A 21024-nucleotide genomic window follows, 5' to 3' on the forward strand; every position below is an offset into this window, starting at 1 on the left:
AGTCTGGACAACAGAGTAAGACTGTCTCTAAAAAAATAATAATAATAAGATCATAGGCTGGTCTCAGTGGCTCGCACCTGTTAATTCCAGCACTTTGGGAGGCTGAGGTGGGACGATCACTTGAGCCCAGGAGTTGTAGACCCATCTGGGCAACATAGCGAGATTCTGTCTCTATTTTAAAATAATTTGTTTTCACTTAAAAAAAAAAAAGTAGAAATCATGGAGAAAGGTGAAATTTTACACATTTTCCACAAAATGGGGAAAGATTATGGAAAGAAGACTTGTAAGCCTAATTATTTGTGGCAGTACTTCAAATTGAATTATTAAACAGATTTTGACAGCAGTTGTACTGTATTAGAAACCAGATAATATAAAGTTTAGGATAAAGCTGATTAAGAATGGACTCAGTAAATATGCTCCTCATTTATTACCATTTTTAAGAGAGTCGTAGCTGAGAAGCAGGAGAAAAGAAACCAGGAACGGCTGAAACGAAGAGAAGAAAGAGAGAGAGAAGAAAGGGAGAAGCTGAGGAGGTATGGAGTAATGGGCCAAGTAATTGAAGTTGAATCTCTGTGGTTCTAAAAAGAGATATAATTGATTTTAAATTTTAGATGGTGATAAATCTGTTATGGGACGTGGGAAACTTCTGCTTACTTTAAAAAATATTACTGTGTGAATTATATAAATGTTTAATTATACAAGTATCGTAACTCTTGGCCATTTAACGGAGTGTGATTTCCTTTAAAATGTGTGGAAGAGTGAATAAAGAATGCTTCATATCTTGTAAGATTTATAACAAAATCCGGCCGGGCGCGGTGGCTCATGCCTGTAATCCCAGCACTTTGGGAGGCAGAGGCGGGCGGATCACGAGGTCAGGAGATCAAGACCATCCTGGCTAACACGGTGAAACCCCGTCTCTACTAAAAATACAAAAAATTAGCCGGGCGAGGTGGCGGGCGCCTGTAGTCCCAGCTACTCGGGCGGATGAGGCAGGAGAATGGTGTGAATCCAGGGGGCGGAGCCTGCAGTGAGCAGAGATCACGCCACTGCACTCCAGCCTGGGCGACAGCGAGACTCCGTCTCAAAAAAAAAAAAAAAAAAAAAAAGATTTATAACAAAATCCTTTTCTAGCCCTTTGATTTTTCATATTGGGCTAGATTTGCACAAGGTTAGCATAGAATTATTTTTTTTTTTATGATGTATTTTGTTAATAAAAGGTTTAAGGGTGGTTTCATTGAAGGGTTTTTTTTACATTGAACTTTGGTTAGTTCCTCAATTCCAGGAGCCATAAACTATTAAAAAGTCTAAAAATAATACATAAATGTATATAATTCCTCTTAAATTGGTATTCATTAATTGATAAAATCTTAAAATTCTAGTATTTGGAATGTCTAAACATTCTTCTGCGTCACTTTTACCCATTGGCAGCTAAAATCACATAGCATCATGGTGGCAACATTTTTTTGTAACTCATCTTTATAACTTCTTCAGCAGCTTTAGGATGGACAGTTACGTCACAAAGGATTTGCCTGTAGTCCTAATTTATAGTGTTCCCTGAATCATACTACATTTAAATGTCTTAAATTTAAATACCTTCTTTTCAGAGTTAGCAGATGTGCTTAAGCTAATTAAAACCCTTTGTAGTATTAGGTTATGCTCATTTCCTTCAATCTTTGAGCATATTATATATTCAGTATATTTCAAGAAGTTTAAACAGACTTCATTTATGTTACATGGCTTATAACCAGGTAATCTTTTTGTACCATAAAGACAGTGAAACAAAACCACATGTCTATATGCTCCCTTTTTAGGGGAAGTGATGTCAGTCCTCTATTGAGAGAGAGAGAGAGATTTCTTCATTTACCATAGAGTTTACCTCAGAGCTTTTATCTGCTTGTTCTTTTGTGTACGCTAAGTCCTTATGGGAATATTGCCCAGTATTCTAATATATAAGTGGAATTTTGAGTAATATTGGGAATCTCATTTTAAGATTCAGTTGAGGTGACAGTAACATGGAACAGAATTTCTTTGCAGGACTACATTTTCACATTTGTAGATGATGAAAAAGTATATCACATCTTACTCCTTTGTTTGCCAAATGGCAAGTTTCTTTTGACAGTGTTGATATAATGCAAATTTCGGAAATGTTAAAAAAAGTCGTTGAATCTGTGAGCTTAAAGAAATATGGAAGTATGGAAGATGAGGAAATTAGAAACTAGTATAAAATTGTACAAGATGGGATAAAAGAAAAAAATCATAAGCATTTACTGGGTGCTTATTGTATGCCAGACACTGCAGTAAGGAATTTATCCATATTCATCTAATCTTTATAAACCCCACCCCCATTCCACCCCAGTAAAATTTATATTCGTATCCCTCTTTTGCTAGTGACAGAGTAAGCTGAGAGAGGATATGTAACTTACTCAGGTCACACAGACAGTGAATGGTAGAACCAGAAATAAAAAAATCTGGTTGATCTCAAAGTCATGCTTTCAACAATGCTATGTATCATCCAAAAAAAAAAAATAAGCCCTGTGGTGTCCTACTAGCCATAATATTCACTTTACATTTCATTGAGCGTTAACTGTGTGCTAGGAAATGTGACAAGTGCCTTATGTAGAGTATCTCATTTCATTTGAAGAAACACATTGTAAGATTGAACTAGTTGTTCTAGAGATTATAGTATGAGGTTGTAGCTCCAAGAGTATATAGATCTCAGACCATAGAAATTTCACTCTTTTCCCAGAAGGGAAGAAGGAAATGACAGATATAAAAGAGTTTTTTCCAAGCTGGTAAGTGGTTTCTGGAAAATTAGCAAGTTGTGTTAATATAGGTTGAGCATCCCAAATCCAAAAAATGAAATCCAGTGAGCTTCAAAATCTGAAACTTCTTGAGTGCTGACAGCATTTAAAGGAGATGCTTATTAGGGCATTTCAGATTTTGGTTTCTGGATTTAGGGATGCTGAACCAGTAAATTATAATGCAGACACTTCAAATTTTGAAAAAAATCGGCCACCTGTAATCCCAGCACTTTGGAAGGCCAAGGTGGTAGAATCATTTGCATCCAGGAGTTCAAGACCACCCTGGGCAACAAAAAATGTAAAAATTAAAAAAACAAAACAAAAAAGAAAAAATCCGAAACACTTATGATCCTTAGCGTTTCGGAGAAGGAGTACTCAACCTGTACTGTGTTTTAATCTCCTAGGAACATATTCTTTAAGAGCCAGGTATTCTGAGTTAAGCAAACCCTGCAAGGTGAAGAAATCTGTCGAGTTTGTGGTGTATTTTGGAAAATTTGTGTGCATAGGTACACGCTTTGTATTTATAAAATTAACGTAAACATTAGAAATCAGGAAGAATATAATGTAACATTGTACTGTTTTCTTATTTGTAGCCACTTTTCTAAAAATACATACTCTTTTTTTAGGTCCCGATCACACAGCAAGAATCCGAAAAGGTGGGTGTATTACATAAGACAAGTATAAGTAGTGAAGTTGTCTTTTTCAAAGGTAGTTTTTATACATTAAATGGTCCTTTAAAAATTTTTTTTGGCTGGGCACAGTGATGCACGCTTGTAATCCCAGCTACTTAGGAGGCTGAGGCAGAATTGCTTGAAGCCGGGAGGTGGAGGTTGCAGTGAGCCAAGATTGCACCACTGCACTCCACCCTGGGCAACAGAACAGGACTATGTCTTTAAAAAAAAAAAATTTTTTTTTTGAAATCATTTAGATGCTCAGAGTAGATATGTAAAAGTATTAATTTTTTAAAAATCGATTTGGGTGGTACATTTAGGAAACATGTTCTAAGAGGTTGTAGCTGTTGAAAACATTAGTAGGTTAATAGTTGGATAAAATTTTGATTGATCCACTGTGGGTTAAGCAAAACCAAAATGTTTAGTATACCCTCCAGTCTTGACTTTATGTGAGTTTATTACCCATTCATTTATACAGTGATCACAGAAACCTTTCAGAGAGGCATTTGCAGCCTTAAAGAGCAAGACAATACTTTGACTTTCAGCGTTAATATTTGGGGTTTGAAACCTTTCTTTATAGTTTTTGCTAGTTGCTGATACTTTTTTTTGTCTGAGAAAGGCGGGGAAATGTGTTGTACTTCATCATTCTTTCTCAGTTCTTCACTTGCCGTTCTCATTCCGGTCGTTGAGCTTTCTTCATGGATCCATTCCCACCTAGAATGCCCTTTCTCAGACTTTTCCAAATTCTACCATTCCTCTTGTTTAGATCACATCTTCTTTTAGAAACTTTGAGTTCTCAACTCTAGAGATTATTTCCCAAGAACTTTTCCCTAAAAAGTAGAGAATTTGTTGTTGTTGAAAGAAAAACTTGGCTGAGTGCAGTGCCTCACGCTTACAATCCCGGCTCTTTGGGAGGCTGAGGCAGGCAGATCACCTGAAGTCAGGAGTTCAAGACCAGCCTGGCCAACATGGCGAAACTCCATCTCTACTAAAAACACAAAAATTAGCTGGGTGTGGTGGCAGGTCCCTGTAATCCCAGCTACTTGAGAGGCTGAGGCAGGAGAATCACTTGAACCCAGGAGGTGGAGGTTACAGTAAGCCGAGATTGTGCCACACTGCATTCCAGCTTGGGTGACAGAGTGAGACTGTCTCAAAAAAAGAAAAACAAAAAACTTACGGTTCTGTTAGCTACATCTTTCAATGATATTTCTGCCTAAAACACTAAAAAACTAAAGAACATTAATAAGTGGGGCCAGTTGTGTCAGCTAATTTATATTATTGGTGAATTTCTCTGATCTAGCATGATAAGTAGAAATATTAAACTATGATACTGTTCTTGTTTACTGTTTGATTAATATAAGCTGGTCCCTTTGTTGAAAACATAAATGTATTGCACATAGAACATCTTTAGATATTTGGGCCAGAAATTTAATTTCTATTCCTCCAGTCCTGTTACCTAGATAGTATGTTTGCCTTGTAACTGGGTTCCTTACTTCTCTCTGCTTGCCCACTCCCCTTCTTCACCTCATTCTATTTTTCACACATCAGCCAGGATGAGCCTTTAAAAAATGAAATACATCACATCAGCCCTCTGATTCTCCAAAGCTTTTTCATCTCATTGATACGAGAAGTTAACATCTTTACCAAAGCTTTTACATAGGGTGACGGTGTGGCCTGGGGTGTCCAATCTTTTGGCTTCCCTGGGCCACACATCAGATACACTAATGATAACTGATGAGCTGAAAAAAAAAATTGCAAAGAAATCTCATAATATTTTAAGAAAGTTTACAAATTTGTGTTGGGCTGTATTCAAAGCCATCCTGGGCAGCATGCAGCTTGGAGGCCGCAGGTTGGACAAGCTTGGCATAGCCCAAACTGCCCTGGGATAGTTCTGGTTTATGTTTTTATCCCAGAATATGTATTAATAGCTTCTCATTACACTCAGTAAACTTATTCAGAGCCTTCTAGTTTGAATGATAAAGTACCTGGTCATCCTGCCTGTAAGACCCTGATATTACTTCCTTTTGCTCACATCATTCTAGCCACACTGGTCTTTTCCTTCGACATGCTGAGCTTTTTCCCAACTCAGGGACTTTGCATCTGTGTTCCCTTAGCCTGAAGCACTCCTCTCTGAGATGACTGATTCACTTGTTCCCTTTCTTCTTTCAGCTTTGCTTCAGTGCCACCCTATCAGAAAAGCCTTCCCTGCTTATTCTGTATAAATATTTCCACTCTTTTCTCTATCTTTTTCCACCCTACGTAATACATCTTTTAATTTTTTTTGAGACGGCATCTTGCTCTGTTGCCCAGGCTGGAGTGCAGTGGCACAATGCCAGCTCACTGCAACCTCCGCCTCCCAGGTTCAAGTGATTCTTCTACCTTAGGCTCCCTAGTAGCTAGGATTACAGGCATGTGCCACCATGCCCTGCTAAGTTTTTTTTGTTGTTGTTGTATTTTTAGTAGAGTAGGGGTTTCACCATGTTGGCCAGGCTGGTCTTGAACTCCTGACCTCAAGTGATCCGCCTGCCTCAGCCTTCCAAAGTGCTGGGATTACAGGCATGAGTCACCGTGTCCAGCAATAGATCTTTTTTTTTTTTTTTTTTTTTTCTTCTTAACCACCTGTCATATCTTTATTTACTGCCTACAAACCTGTATAGATCCCTTTCTATAGTATAAGCACTAAGTTTAGTTCAGGAACTTTATTTTACTTGCTACTCAACCTCCCCTAGTACCTAGAACAGTGCAGAAATACCTAGTGAATATTTTTTGGATGAAAAAATTACCTAGAATTTTTAAAAAGATGAATAAAGATACATTGGAAGAAATGGCATTCATAATAACTCAAAATGAGTGGTTAAACGAAGTATGATTTGATAAAACTTACATTGAGAGTTTCATATTTTTTCCCTCTGCTTCCTTTTGGAATTACTCTTTTCAGCTGTGGAAATAACTTTTTTTTTTTTTTTTTTTGAGACAGGGTCTCACTCTGTCCTGAGTAGCTGGTACCACAGGCATGTGCCACCATGTCCAGCTAATTTTTAAAAATTTATTGTAGGTACGGGGTCTCCCTATGTTGCCCAGGCTGGTCTTGAACTCCTCCCGTTTAAGGATTAAGCAGTCCTTCCATTGTGGCCTCTCCAAGTGCTGGGATTACAGACACAAGCTACTGTGCCCAGCCAGAAATACTCTTTTTAAGTGTGGCTAAAGCTACATCCATGTCATGTACCTTTCTTTGACTATAATGTTGATATAAGCTGAATGCCTTTAAGCATCATTCATAACAATCAGTTGAAGATAAACTGTATTTGTAAACTATCTCATGTATAATATGATTTTGAATTTGCTGTATCAAATTATGAGCAAACCTCACATTCTTAAAGTGACTTATATTTAAGTTTTATTGAGGTATAAAATATATATATATGAATTACTCTGAAGTCAGTGATTGTTTAGCAAATTTAAAGCTGTGCAACTATCACCATAATCCAGTTGAGAACATTTCCATCATTCTTAAAGTGACTCTTCTAACGAAGTTGTATTCCTTTGTTTCCCCTTGTTTTCTGTCAAATGGTTATGTCCTCTGCATGCCATTTCCACCCTCACCACGCACCCCCACCCACCTCACAAGTTAGTCTGTGACCTGGTAGAGGCTATAAAAGTGTCTTACCTTGTGGGTTTTTTTCTTTTCAAAAAATGTTTTTATTTTGCCAGCACCTTGATCGTATATTTTCTGGTTTTTCAGAATGTTTTTCATTCTCTATTTCTGTGTATTCACTAGAAGTACATTTTTTTTTTGCGATCTAAGTTCTCAAAAATGATTTTCGTAAGTTTTCTTTCTCCCAAACTCTTTGCTCCTTGAATAGAGAACTGTCTTACTGTGTTTGTTTTGTCTTGCTCTCTATTGCCCAGGCTGGAATGCAGTGGTGTGAACACAGCTCCCTGTAGCCTTGACTTCCTGGGCTTGGGTGATCATCCTGCCTTAGCCTCCCAAAGTGCTGGGATTAAAGGCGTGAGCTACTACCCCTGGTCCTTACTCTGTTTTGATTACACTGCGACTAGGCATGCATATTGTGGGCATTAAAAACTTATTTCTATGGTTATCTCACCTTTCTAATTCAGAGAGAGAGTAATTTGTCCTGACGTATTCTTCCTCTTCTCTTCTCTTCCCTTCTATCCAGGTCTGTCAGGTACATATTTAATTTCTAGAGAATACAAAAAATGTTCAAGATATTTAAGTGCAATTAAATTCATAACACATCTAGATAATATAGCCCGTGGCATATAGTAGTGGTTCGAAAGTTGCTTTCACTTGAAAAACTATTTCTGATAATAAATTTATACATTACTGATTGATCTCTGAGAATTATCAATCAATGTCTTGTTTTTGAGACAGAATTTCACTCTGTTGCCCAGGCTGGACTGCAGCGGTGTGATCACCAGGTCATTGTAGCAGCCTTGACCTCCCTGGCTCAAGAGATTCTCCCACCTCAGCTTCCTGAGTAGCTGGGACTACAGGCATGTGCCTCTGTGTCCAGCTAATTTTTGTATGTTTTATAGAGACAGAGTTTCGCCATGTTGCCTAGGCTGGTCTTGAAATCCTGAGCTCAAGCGATCCTCCTGCCTCAGACTCCTAAAGTGTTGGGATTACAGGTGTGAGCCACGGCGCCTGGCTGAGAATTATTAATGTTTTATTTTGAATTCTAGTATGTAGTTATTAACACACCAGCAATTTAGTGTAGATTTAGCTGACTTGGAATATAATTGACATTAAGACTACGGAAAAAAAAGTTTCTCTTTAAAGAAAAGGCTTTAATAAATGAGAAATGTAGTAATTACAAAGGTAAAAACAAAATCAAATCTTGTCTGGTAGATCCAGGTCCAGAGAGCATCGCAGACATCGATCTCGCTCCATGTCACGTGAACGCAAGAGGAGAACTCGATCCAAATCTCGGGAGAAACGCCATCGCCACAGGTCCCGCTCTAGCAGCCGTAGCCGCAGCCGTAGCCACCAGAGAAGTCGGCACAGTTCTAGAGATAGGAGCAGAGAACGATCCAAGAGGAGGTATTGATGTGTCAATCAGAGGATATGGAGCTACCTTAATGTTTTAGAGTTGTTTATGTTTACTTATGTTACTTATGTTTAGAGTTCAGATTATTGGTTTGAAACTTTTGCATCTGGTAATATGTACACATTTATGTGTGGGTGTACAACATTTTTCTGTGATTATATGGGTAGTTTTGGAAGAATATACTTATGAGCCAGAGCAAGAAATTGGAACCAATATGTGTAGAGGTTATTGCTTTTCTCTGCTTAGTGTGTCTTGGAAAAAAGTTCTTTACAGGTAAATAATTTTAAATACCAATGCCCTTAGTATGGATCAGCAAATTAGGGCTCTGAGAAGGCCTTTCATTACAAGAGTTGTTTAGCTTTGATTTATTGTTTTCTAAACTTATTTGAGCTGGATGCTTTTTCAGAGCAGACACATTCTAGTATATTCTTGTTTTATCTGCACTATAGATATGTATTGTTACATACCTTCAGCTTGGCAAGGCAGACCAATAATCTTAAGGAAGTTCCAAGACTTCCCTTGGTTTAATGAGAACATTCAAAAGGTGCAGGCATAGGTTAAGGTATGTTTGAGGACTTGAATATCTATTAAGAATAGACAAAGGATTATAATGTGGTAGAAGAGTTTAGCATTCATAGTCTATAGATCAAACTCTCAGGTCACATGATGGCCCTTAAACCAGGTAATTTCTGTGTAATGTAAGCCATGTTTAAAATTGCTTTTTTCTTGACAACTATTCAAAAGTATATGTATGATAAACATTTTTTGAGTGCCTAGTACCTACTAGTCTTACATATTCTGTGGATTACTCTACATAAAATCTATAATAAAATCCACAGAAAGCTGTTAAAATCTTTCCTTTTTTTTTGACTCAACTTTCCTTTCCCTGAAATCACTCACAAGCTGAGTTTGTTAGTAGGCTCTCAATATTTTGTTTCTTACATTCTGGCCTTGTTTTTAGTATTCCTTAAGGTGATTTTAATAATAATTGTATATGTTTTACTGTACTAGACTTAGTAAACATAAGAAAGACGTATAACGTAGTTGAACAACTTTAAGTTGCTCTAAGAAGTTTCCTATGTGAGGCTGGGCGCGGTGGCTCACGCTCATAATCCCAGCACTTTGGGAGACCGAGATGGGCGTATCACTTGAGATCAGGAGTTCAAGACCAGCCTGGCCAACCAACCCCATCTTTACTAAAATATAAACATTAGCCAGGCATGGTGGCACGTGCCTGTAATCCCAGCTACTCAGGAGGCTGAGGAAGGAGAATTGCTTGAACCCAAAGGTGGAGGTTGCAGTGAGCCAAGATCGCACCACTGCACTCCAGCCTGGGTGACAGGGCGAGACTCCGTCTCTCAAAAAAAAAAAGAGGTTTCCTATGTGAGTTAGAACACAGGATCGACATCTTTGACAATAATTAGACTGGCATAAGACTACCACGTTATAAAGTGCTAAACTGCATATCATAGAATAAATGATCCGAGAGTTTAGATGAGGCAAATAACAGAGTAATCAAAAATGGCTTCAGGTAGTCAGCAAAATTTGAACAGGTAAAATCAGCTAGGAAAAAGGTATTCCATATAGAGTGAATATCCTAGGCAAATTCAGAGAATGAGCAGGGAGTTTGTAAAGGACGGAGTGATTTGTAGGCCTCTTATCTCACCGTCTTGAAACTGATTTTGGGGGTCTACCCTCAGTGCAGTGTTCAGAAATAAGCATTTTTTAAAAGTTACCTGTCTTATCTGCACAATGAATTTTTCAGAATTATCCTGCTAGGTGATGGAAGGTTTAGACATTTTCTTGTGTCAATCTGCCCAACTGTCGTTGTTGTTGCTGAACTCCTAAATGTCTTTATTGGTGGTGGGTGTGGGAAGGATGGGCTTCGTGAAGTCCCCTCATCTGAGATTGTGTTATTTTAGTCACTGATGCTTCCTGCGTTTATGAAGTTGTATAGGAATTTTTCCACCATACATGATACATGATCATATCTAAGATGTCAGCATGTTCATAAAGAGGATTATTTTTGTAAAACTATTAAAAGTTTTGCTTTTCTCGAGCACTTTCTCATCTTTGAATTCAAATTATTCTCTTTTAAAGCATCATTCTTTGTTTTTACTAAAAATCAGATAATTGCTGTTAAAACCTACTTGGTATTACATACAACATCAAGTTATTGCTACATATTTGGGTTTAATTTTTCAAGGTAAAAGTTCTTATTGAAAGCCTTTTATGTTTTGCTGTTCTCCTTTCCCTACTGTGAAATACTTGTCTCTGATATAAGTAGATTGTCTTTGTGACCTCTTCCTGGCAGTAGTACCCTGCGTAAATGAGGACCATTTGCATCTTTCTTTTTGCTCTGTTCAAACATGTTTAGTGTGGACTCCAAAGTCAGATTACTTGGGTTCATTGGTTTAGGCTAAGTAATTTATTATTATTATTTTTTGAGACGAGAGTCTTGCTCTGTCGCTCAGGCTGGAGGGCAGTGGCGCGATCTTGGCTCGTTGCAACCTCTACCTTCCGGGTTCAAGCAATTCTCCTGCCTCGGCCTCCCAAGTAGCTGGGATTACAGGCCCAGGCCACCACACCTGGCTATTTTTGTATTTTTAGTAGGGACAGAGTTTTGCCATGTTGGCCGGGCTGGTCTCAAACTCCCGACCTCAGGTGATCCACCTGTCTTGGCCTCCCAAAATGCTGGGATTACAGGCATGAGCCACCACATCCCACCTTGGCTAAGTAATTTAATTATCTCACCTGTCTTTCCCCATCTACTAAGTGGAGAAAGTAAGAATACCTGCTTTGTTAAGATTATTGGTAGTTTGAGTAAAATAGTATATGGAAACCACTTATGTGTGGGACATAGTAGTTGATACTCATAGTTTTTTAGTTATTATTGATCACTGGGACTGTTTAGCATCTAGTGTCTTTTTAGGTATCATTTTTACCATCTCTTTTCATATTTTATTCCAACAAATGCTATGGATAGGACTAGTGTAGACGTGGAATCACTAGACTTGGCACTGTGATTTTTTTGTTGTTGTTGAGTTGGAGTCTTGCTCTGTCACCCAGGCTGGAGTACAGTGATGCAATCTGGGCTCACTGCAGCTTCCGCCTCCCAGGTTCAGGTGATTCTCCTGCCTCAGCCTCTCGAGTAGCTGGGACTACAGGCACGCGCCACCACTCCCAGCTAATATTTCGTATTTTAAGTAGAGACGGGGTTTCACTATGTTGGCTAGGCTGGTCTTGAACTCCTGACCTCAAGTGATCCGCCCGCCTTGGCCTCCCAAAGTGCTGGGATTACAGGCGTGAGTCACCATGCCCAGTCTTTTTATATCATTTTAAGTTTATTAAAACATTAAGTAGAATGTTCAAAGTTGACATTATTTTAGAACCATTTTTTGTTTAACCCTCCTTAACTATATTTCTAAAACTGAACAGTCATATTTTTTATTTTCCTGAAAGTATTACTTATTCAGGTTCTTGGTTAGTGCCTCAGATCCTAATTTTGAATATGGGTTGAGTGAGATAATTATGTAAAAGTACTGTGTCACCTGTACAGAACCAAATAAATGTAATTTGTTGAATTTTAGATGTTGGAAGTATAGAAGATTCCATGTTTATTCTGATTCCATAATATGTTTGATTTTCCTTCTGATTTATTATTTACCTTTCTTATATGAAATTGGGTATGGGAATGGAGAAGGTAGTAAACAGTTATGGCTAATCAAGATTTATTAGTGTGAGCATCTTTGTCTTTTTTTGATTTCCCCTTGTTGGTTGAATAAGCTAACTCAGTATGAGTAGATTTTTAAAAGTGGTTATTTAAATTCATATTAATAATTGAGTAGTTCTTTTATCTAAGTCAGGTGTTGGCAAACTGTTGCCGATAGGCCAAATCTGGCCGGTAGCCTGTACAACCAGCAAGCTATGGATGGTTTTTACATTCTAAAAAGAAAAGAACTGCCACAAAGATTGCATGGACCTGCAGCACCCCAGATAGTCACCATCTGGCCCCTATTCTAAGCCATTTAAAATTTAGATAATACATTTCTTTCACTTTTTGAAGCTGTTATCTATGTATTATTTTTATATTAAAATACCTTTTATGAATTGGAGAAATTCTGTGTTGTCTCTGAGATAATAAGAGTAGCCTGTAAGAAATTATTTTAGCCCTCTGACCCTCAGCTATTTGTTTTTCACCCATCTTCTTGTTTTAATGCCCTTATCAACTATGGTAGTGCTCTGTAATTTGTCAGAAAACTGACTCCTCTGTCATGGGTATATTCTTCTATATATCTTCAGCTATCAAGAGCTTAATATTTATCCTATTCTTTAATTTGGGTTTTTGGGTTTCCCAACATATTTTGCTCCTCAAATTAATATTTTTCAGATCCTCAAAAGAAAGATTCAGAGACCAAGACTTAGCATCATGTGACAGAGACAGGAGTTCAAGAGACAGATCACCTCGTGACAGAGATCGGAAAGATAAGAAGCGGTCCTATGAGAGTGCTAATGGCAGATCAGAAGACAGGAGGAGCTCTGAAGAGCGCGAAGCAGGGGAGATCTAACTAGCTGTGTACATTTCTTCAATCCTTAAGCTTCCTACGGAGTTACGTACTATTGTTTAGTTCACAGCTGTTCAGGGTGACAGTGAGCAGATCCAGACACCAGATCCAGCTAGGCTAGATGTACAGTATCTAACTTGATCTGAACTGAACCTGTTTTCCTTGATGATGCCTAAAACTACATCCATAGTTTCTGGTGAACCTGTAATACAGTTCTGAAAGTACAGTTTTATATAATAAGATGCTGATCTCTATTCTTTCAAGTAAGAGTGCTAGTGAACAAATTGTGTTACTTGCCTTGGGATTTTTTGAACGTTTGTAAAATGCTGTCTTCCTAGTCCAAACAGCTGCAGCTTTGGGCATTTTTCTTTTTAATTATTCTTCCTCTGACTTTGTATCCCTTAATACCTACACTCTCCAATTGTAAGAGAAAGGGGACAGGGGAACAATATAGCTTCCATTCTAAGGCTGTATTCCCGTTATGAATTACTAGCTGATTACAGTTCAGAGCATTGATCCTGGAATGTGTGCTGGAGAAATTTAAAATACTGGGGTTTTTTGTTTAATGGTGCCTATTTAGAGTTGGAAGTTGAACAGCTGTTGCATTACATACTTTTGCTTTTTTATTGAAATTTTGAAATCAAACTTGTCTTGATTTTTCTGTTCTGTTGAATTGCTATGTTCAGGATGTTCTAGGGGGTGGGGGCAGGGACTCTTTTCCTAATAAGCACTTGTTTTATTTTGTGTGTGTGGAGTATAAAGGCTACACCCGTATTGTAAAAAAATAATAAAATGAAAGAAACAATCACCACCACCATTATTAAACTGTAACTTGTCTAGTAAATTGTCACTAGAACTATTTGCTGTGGGCATTTCCTCTATTCTGTTACGTCATTAACAGTGCCTTACTGTGCAAGGCACCAAAGGACATAAATATGTACTTGCAAAGATTCCAGATGAGCTGTTCATGTGGGCCCCTTGCTGACTATATTCCAGCCACTTCAGGGTTTGTAATGACCGTTACAGAGAAGGGCTCAACCTACAGAAGAAACTGGGGTGTTTTTATTCTCATTCGACAAACCCAAATAAAAACAGTATATGTAACCAACATAATGAGACTTAAGTTTCTGCATTGAAGAGTTGTATATCCATTAGTAACTTAAACTGTAATTGGCAGGTATCACTTCTGATTCTGGAAATTCTGAGGAACACAAATTCCTTAAGTAATGAAATTAGTATCTGTGGGTATCATTAACTAAGGTCACCTTTCAAGAACTGTTAATGTCCTTTGTCCCCAAGTTTGACAAACTTGATGTCAGAGGCATGTGGGCCTCTGTGAAGGTGGTGAGAGAATGGGAAACTCAGGCCAATCTAAGTGATACCAGATTACGTTACAAAACCCTCATCAAGTTCCCAATTTACCAAGCTATGCCTCATTAACTGAGGGTTTTCTGCTGTATTTGGTTCCACACATGCAATTTATATGGCATTTAATCTGAGAGACCCATCTGCCTCAGTGGCCCATTTCTCTTCTTTTATTTTTGGTTGCTGAGAAATGTTTTGTATCTCCTTTGTTCTGGTAGTCTGCACTGTTCTAAATCCTTACAAGCACTTCAGATTTTGTACATTGGGGTTTGGAATAAGATCAAAAGGACTAGCTGGTTGGTGTGAGGAAGAATGTCTGGGACCTGGCCCATTATAATAGTATATCTGGACTTAGATTTTGAACTCTAAAGCATATGTACAGTTGGAATGGAACACTTGTAGAAGTAACACAGGTCTATATATCAATGGTTACTGCAGTTGTGGTTTCTAGGTGGTATAGACTGCCCCAACATGAACAGGGCATGAAGCGCACCATCACTGTGGGGCTGTGTGCCACAGCAGACTACTTCAACCGCATGGCTCTTTACATGATGGATGCCACTGAATTAGAATAAAATCTCAAATCTTAATATCACTTTCTCATACACAGTTTTTGGTCTTTCTGTGTTGGTGACTGGTAGAAAGCATAACTAAGTATTTCGTATTTGCAAAAAACTTTTGTCCCTCTGGGGAGTGTTTTGCTAAGTTTTTACCTTCAGTAAGGTTTCCTTCATTTTGCTGTCATCAAGTATTACCCTAAAGCTCCTTTGCTGAGCTTATTAACACCAACTAAAACTAAGGAAAAAAGCCTCCTTAAATAGGTATGTTTTTTATTTTTATTTTTTTTTTTTGACAGAGTTTCACTCTTGTTGCCCAGGCTGGAGTGCAATGGTGCAATCTCAGCTCACTGCAACTTCTGCCTCCTGGGTTCAAGCAATTCTCCTGCCTCAGCCTCCCGAGTAACTGGGATTACAGATGTGCACCACCACGCCTGGCTAATTTATTTTTAGTAGAGATGGGGTTTCGCCATGTTGCCCAGGCTGGTCTCGAACTCCTGGCCTCAGGTGATATGCCCGCCTTGGCCTCCCAAAGTGCTGGGAGTATAAGGCATGAGTAATCCTCCCCGCCCTACCCCTGCCAGGCTTGTTTTTTAAACAAAGACTTTCTTACCTATGATTATTAGACCTAAAACCAATATACCTTTATCTTTTCCAAGTTCCCTCTTTCCCCTCCATGTTACATTTTAAGCATCTATTTTTAGTGATAGCTTTCAACATTGGCCTTCTGAGCCATCGTCAAGTATGCATTACAATTTCCACAAACACTTTTGCCATTTGATGTCATAAATTCTTTCAAAATGGTTTTTAGGTAATGATTATGTACATCATACAAGTTTTTCCAAATAAATGCTGGTTATAATTGTTAAATGTTTATAGTTTTTTGTTTTGTTTTGTTTTTTAATGTAAGGTCTTGCTGTGTCACCAAGCTAGAGCACAGTGGCATGATGTTAGCTCACTGCAACCTCAATGTCCTGGGCACAAGCGATCTTCCCACTTCACCCTCCCAAGGAGCTGGGATTATAGGCACGTACCACCATGCCCAGCTAATTAAAAAAAAAAATTTTGTAGAGGCCACGTATGGAGACTCATGCCTGTAATCTCAGCATTTTGGGAGGCCGAGGCAGGCAGATCACTTGAGGTCAGGAGTTCAAGACCAGCCTGGCCAACATGGTGAAACCCCATCTCTACTAAAACACACACACACACACACACACACACACACACACACACACACACAAATTAGCCGGGTGTGGTAGCACACACCTGTAGTCTCACAGCTATTCGGGAGGCTTAAGGCACAAGTATCATTTGAACCCGGGAGGCAGAGGCTGCAGTGAGCCGAGATCGCAACAGAGTGCGATCCAGCCTGGGCAACAGAGTGAGACTTCATCTCAAAAAAACAAAACATTACTGGGCATGATGGCACATGCCTGTAATCCCAGCTACTCCGGAGACTGAGGCAGGAGAATCACTTGAACCCTGGAGGCAGAGGTTGCAGCGAGCTGAGATGGTGCCACTGCATTCCAGCCTGGGCGACAAAGAGTAAAACTCCCATCTCAAAAAAAAAAAAAAAAAATTGTAGAGATGGAGTCTTGCTTTATTGCCCAGGGTGGTCTCCAACTCCTGGGCTCAAGCAATTCTCCACCTCAGCCTCCCAAGGTGCTGAGATTACAGACATGAGCCACCACATCCAGCCCATTTATGGATTTTTTAGCTTTAAAAATCTAAGTAAATATTACATATTAAAAAAACAACAACCCACATACCTAATGTGGATGTTCAGCTGTTACGGCTATCCCAGTTGTGAAACCACTGAAACATGTCCCTTCAACTGGTAAATTAGCTGCTGCCCTGGGCTAGTTGAGTGCCTGCCCCCAACGCACGACCAGCAGGCACAGCCAGGAACCTCCAGAATTAGTTCACTTACCACATGCTATACTGACTTAAATAGTTCGAAACACATTCTTGTTTGTTCTGTATCTGAAAAAGCAGAGGCTATTTGATGCAATAATGATTTTCTTTCAAAAATGGTTTTTAGGTAATGGTTATGTACCTTTTTAAGTTTTTTCAAATAAATGTGGGGTTTGTTTTTTCTTTTTTTTTTTTTTAAGACAGGGTCTCACTCTGTTGCCCAGGCTGGTGTGCAGTGGCGCAATCTTGGCTCACTACAGCCTCAACATCCTGGGCTCAGGCGATCTTTTCACCTCAGGCCCCTGAGTAGCTGGGACGACAGGTGTATGACACCATGCCTGACTAGTTTTAGTAGAGACAGGGTTTCATCGTGTTGGCAGAGCTGATCTCCAACTCCTGAGCCCCAGCGATCTGCCTGCCGCAGCCTCCTAGAGTGCTGGGACTACAGGTGTATGCCACTGCGCCCGGCCTACATCATGATTTTATTATATCTTGACTGTTGATAATTAAAATTTCCTGGGGTATAAATAAGGCAATATGAAGTTGCCCTTTCTCAGTATTTTTCTTTGTACTGCCTGTTATTTGAAAAAGCATTTTGTCCCTCAGGGGAGTTAGGAAAGTTTAGAGAGCTGAGAGAACAACAGGGTTTCCCTGGGCAGAGGCTGAGTAGGGGAGAGCAGGCAGGGGTCTGTCAGCAGAGTAGTACTGGGGCCATGCATGAGTGGGGCCTTGGGGGCTCTAGGGTCAGCAGGCAGCACACTGGCACGTTCTCCAGGTAGCAGCAGAAACATTAGGGTGTTAGAGGTTTGGGGTCTGTAGGCATATCTGGGGATCAGAACAAGCTAATGGCCAGCATTGGAGAGTTTAGGCTGAAGCAAGGCTTTGAGACTCACAGAATTGGGCTGTCAGTCAAGCAGGGATCCAAGAGATGGGGCCAGCCAAGCAGAAGTCAAAGGCTGGTGCCAGCATCAAAATCTGCTCTGATGCTCCTTTGGGAGACTGATTCTTCAAGTCTCAAATGCTGTTCACACCTGTCTCTGGATGCTGTTGGCTACCTGTAAAAGAAAATACACTCAAATGGGCTTAAACTCTGAAGGGACCTTAGCAGCTTGTGTGATTGAGTTGCATGCCAGCTCCATATCTTGGACTAGCACCTGAGCCCTATACCCATATGAAGAGAAACCATTTCGTCTTGTGTCTCTTAAGAGCAAGGCAACTTTTCCCAGAACGTCTCCCAACCTTTTTCTCACATCTCTCTCCCTGGCACAGAGACCTACATAGACGATGCTCGATGAGTGTGGAATGAATGAATGAAGTGCCTCATCTTTTCCAACATACGTTAACCCACACGATCTCATTTGATTCATATAGCAATCCTGTGGTTACTCGAAGGGACCGTATTCTATCACCATCATGCCTGTTTTTCAGAGTAGGAAGCTGAGCCATGCTGAGTGACTAATAGGACAGAGTCAGCCAACACCTTTTTGATTCTAAGTGAAAGGCTCTTCCTGGTATAAAGTATTGTGACAGGTAGGTCTCAGCTGGGAGTGGCAAGAAGGGAGCAACAGAAATGTCCCTTACAAAAAAGACTGACATGAATGAAGCAGGATGATAACTGCAAGTACTGTCCCATTTCCAGCACGTTTTATTCTAGTCTCATAGTATCTCTCAAGCTGATTGTAACAGATAAAAAAGCCGATAGTTATCCAAATAACATGGTATATAGGAGTTACCATTTTTTGTTTTTTGTTTTCAGACAGGGTCTCAGCATGTTGCCCAGGCTGGGGTGCAGTGGTGCCCATGGCTTACTACAGTTTTGACCTGGGCTCAAGTAATCCTCCTGCCTCAGCCTCCTGAATAGCCCCGCCCCCACCCACCACCCTCCTGCTCAGCTAATTTTTGTTTTAATTTTTAAATTTTTTTTGCAGAGATGGGATCACACCATGTTTCCCAGGCTGGTCTCAAACCCCTGAGCTCAAGTGATCCTCCTACCTTGGCTTCCCAAAGTGCTAGGAGTATAGGCATGAGCTACCCTGCCTGGCCAGTTACATTTTTTGATTTCTTGAAATTTTTGTTCAGAAAGTTTGATACAAGTTACTTGAAATCAATACGACAGTCTACTAGGTAATGAAATACAAAGGAGACTGAAGAGATGATAATCAGTAAAAAGGGCTTGAACTCTGATTGGATCTTTGTTTAAAAGGCTGGAATAACTGGAGAAATTAGGATATGGATTGAATATGAATTTATTATTGATTTTGTTAGGTATAATGGTGGAATTGTCATTACATAGAAGAATATTCTTAGGAGATAAGTGCTAAAGTATTTAAGGATGAAGCATCTGGATGTCTGCAGCTTACTTTTAAATAGTTCAACAATTTGATAAACACATGAAGAGCAGGTGTAACAAACTGTTCACTGTTAGGTCTAACTAGATCACTGGTTTTTCAACTTTTCTGTATTTTTGAAAATTTTCACAAAGTTGGGGGGAGGAACTCTTAGATTTCCCATTTAAATAATCACTTTAGGCCAGGCGTGGTGGCTCACGCCTGTAATCCCAGGCTGAGGTGGGTGGATCACGTGAGTTCAGGCGTTCAAGACCAGCCTGGCCAACATGGTGAAACCCCATTTCTACTAAAAATACAAAAATCAGCCAGGCGTGGTGGCGCGCACCTGTATTCGCAACTACTCAGGAGGCTGAGGCACGAGAATTGCTTTAATCCTGGAAGTGGAGGTTGCAGTGGGCCGAGATTTTGCCACTGCACTCCAGCCTGGGTGACAGAGCAAGACCCTGTCTCAAAAAATAATAAATCATCACTTTAAGTCGTTCTTTTCTGGAGGCCATATATATGGGTGTTTTTAAGGCAGGGTTCCTCAAAATACGATCTCTAAACATTCTGAATCAGAATCACAAAAGAAAATATTCAGATGGCCGATGAGCACATAAAAGGAGAATCACCATCATCGGTCATTATGAAATGAAAGTTAAAACTGCCGGGCGCAATGGCTAATGCCTGTAATCCCAGCACTTTGGGAAGCTGAGGCAGGCAGATCACCTGAGGTCGGGAGTTCGAGACTGGCCTGACCAACATGGAGAAACCCCATCTCTACTAAAAATACAAAATTAGCCAGGTGTGGTGGTGCATACCTGTAATCCCAGGTACTTGGGAGGCTGAGGCAGGAGAATCGCTTGAATCTGGGAGGCAGAGGTTGCGGTGAGCTGAGATTGAGCCATTGTACTCCAGCCTGGGCAACAAGAGCAAAACTCTGTCTCAAAAAAAAAAAAAAAGTTAAAACTATGAGATCCCATTACACATCCACTAGAATGATCAAAAGTAAAAAGACTGAGAGCACCTAAGTATGAATGAAGATGTAGAGCAACCGGAACTCATATTTGCTAGTGGTGTGGTAACATGGTACAGCTATTTTGGAAAACAGGCAGCTTCTTACAAATAAGCATATCCTTACCATGTGACCCAGCAATCCTCCTAGGTGCCCAAGGGAAATGAAGACTTATGTCCAATCAAACACTTGTATTTGAACATTCATAGCAGCTGTATTCATAAGAGTGGAAATATCCATCTATTAGAAAGCAGATAAACAGGTGTAGTGGCTCACCCCTCTAATCCCAGCACTTTGGGAGGCCGAGGCAGGCGGATCACTTGAGGTCAGGAGTTCGAAACCAGCCTGGCCAACGTGGTGAAACCCTGTCTCTACTAAAAATACAAAAATTAGCTAGACATGGTGGCAGGTGCCTATAATCCCAGCTATTTGGGAGGCTGAGGCAGAAGAATCGCGTGAACCTAGGCGGGTGGAGGTTGCAGCAGTGAGCCGAGATTGCGCCATTGCACTCCAGCCTGGGTGACAGAGTGAGACCCTGTCTCAGAAAAAAAAAAAAAAAAAGAAAAAAAAAAAGGATAAATTGTGATATATCTCTACAAAGGAAGGGATTACTGACACAAGCAGCAACATGAATACCTTTAAAACATGCTGAGCTAATAAAAGCTGAGCTAAAGGAACGAGACACAAAAGAGTACACATACTGTACAATCAATCAATTCTCTTTATGTGAAATCCTAGAA

At 39.7% G+C, this 21024-nt stretch overlaps 1 protein-coding gene across 14 annotated transcripts in view; it reads left to right on the forward strand.

The window, feature by feature from the left end:
- The window catches only part of LUC7L2 (LUC7 like 2, pre-mRNA splicing factor), a 66243-nt gene extending 52029 nt beyond the window's left edge, over window positions 1-14214 (forward strand). For 8 of the 14 annotated variants that reach the window (XM_024249564.3, XM_054560683.2, XM_063725801.1 and 5 more), the window contains 4 exons: window positions 442-533; window positions 3428-3457; window positions 8343-8534; window positions 12932-14214. In XM_024249564.3, coding sequence (XP_024105332.1) covers window positions 442-533; window positions 3428-3457; window positions 8343-8534; window positions 12932-13109 — 492 coding nt within the window. In that variant the 3' untranslated portion in view covers window positions 13110-14214. The remainder of the gene's footprint in view (window positions 1-441; window positions 534-3427; window positions 3458-8342; window positions 8535-12931) is intronic. The other 6 variants (XM_024249568.3, XM_024249569.3, XM_054560685.2 and 3 more) reach the window with 2 other exon arrangements.
- The last annotated feature ends 6810 nt before the right edge of the window (window positions 14215-21024 follow it).

This window comes from Pongo abelii, chromosome 6 (genome assembly GCF_028885655.2).
Source record: "Pongo abelii isolate AG06213 chromosome 6, NHGRI_mPonAbe1-v2.0_pri, whole genome shotgun sequence".
Lineage (NCBI taxonomy): Eukaryota > Metazoa > Chordata > Mammalia > Primates > Hominidae > Pongo > Pongo abelii.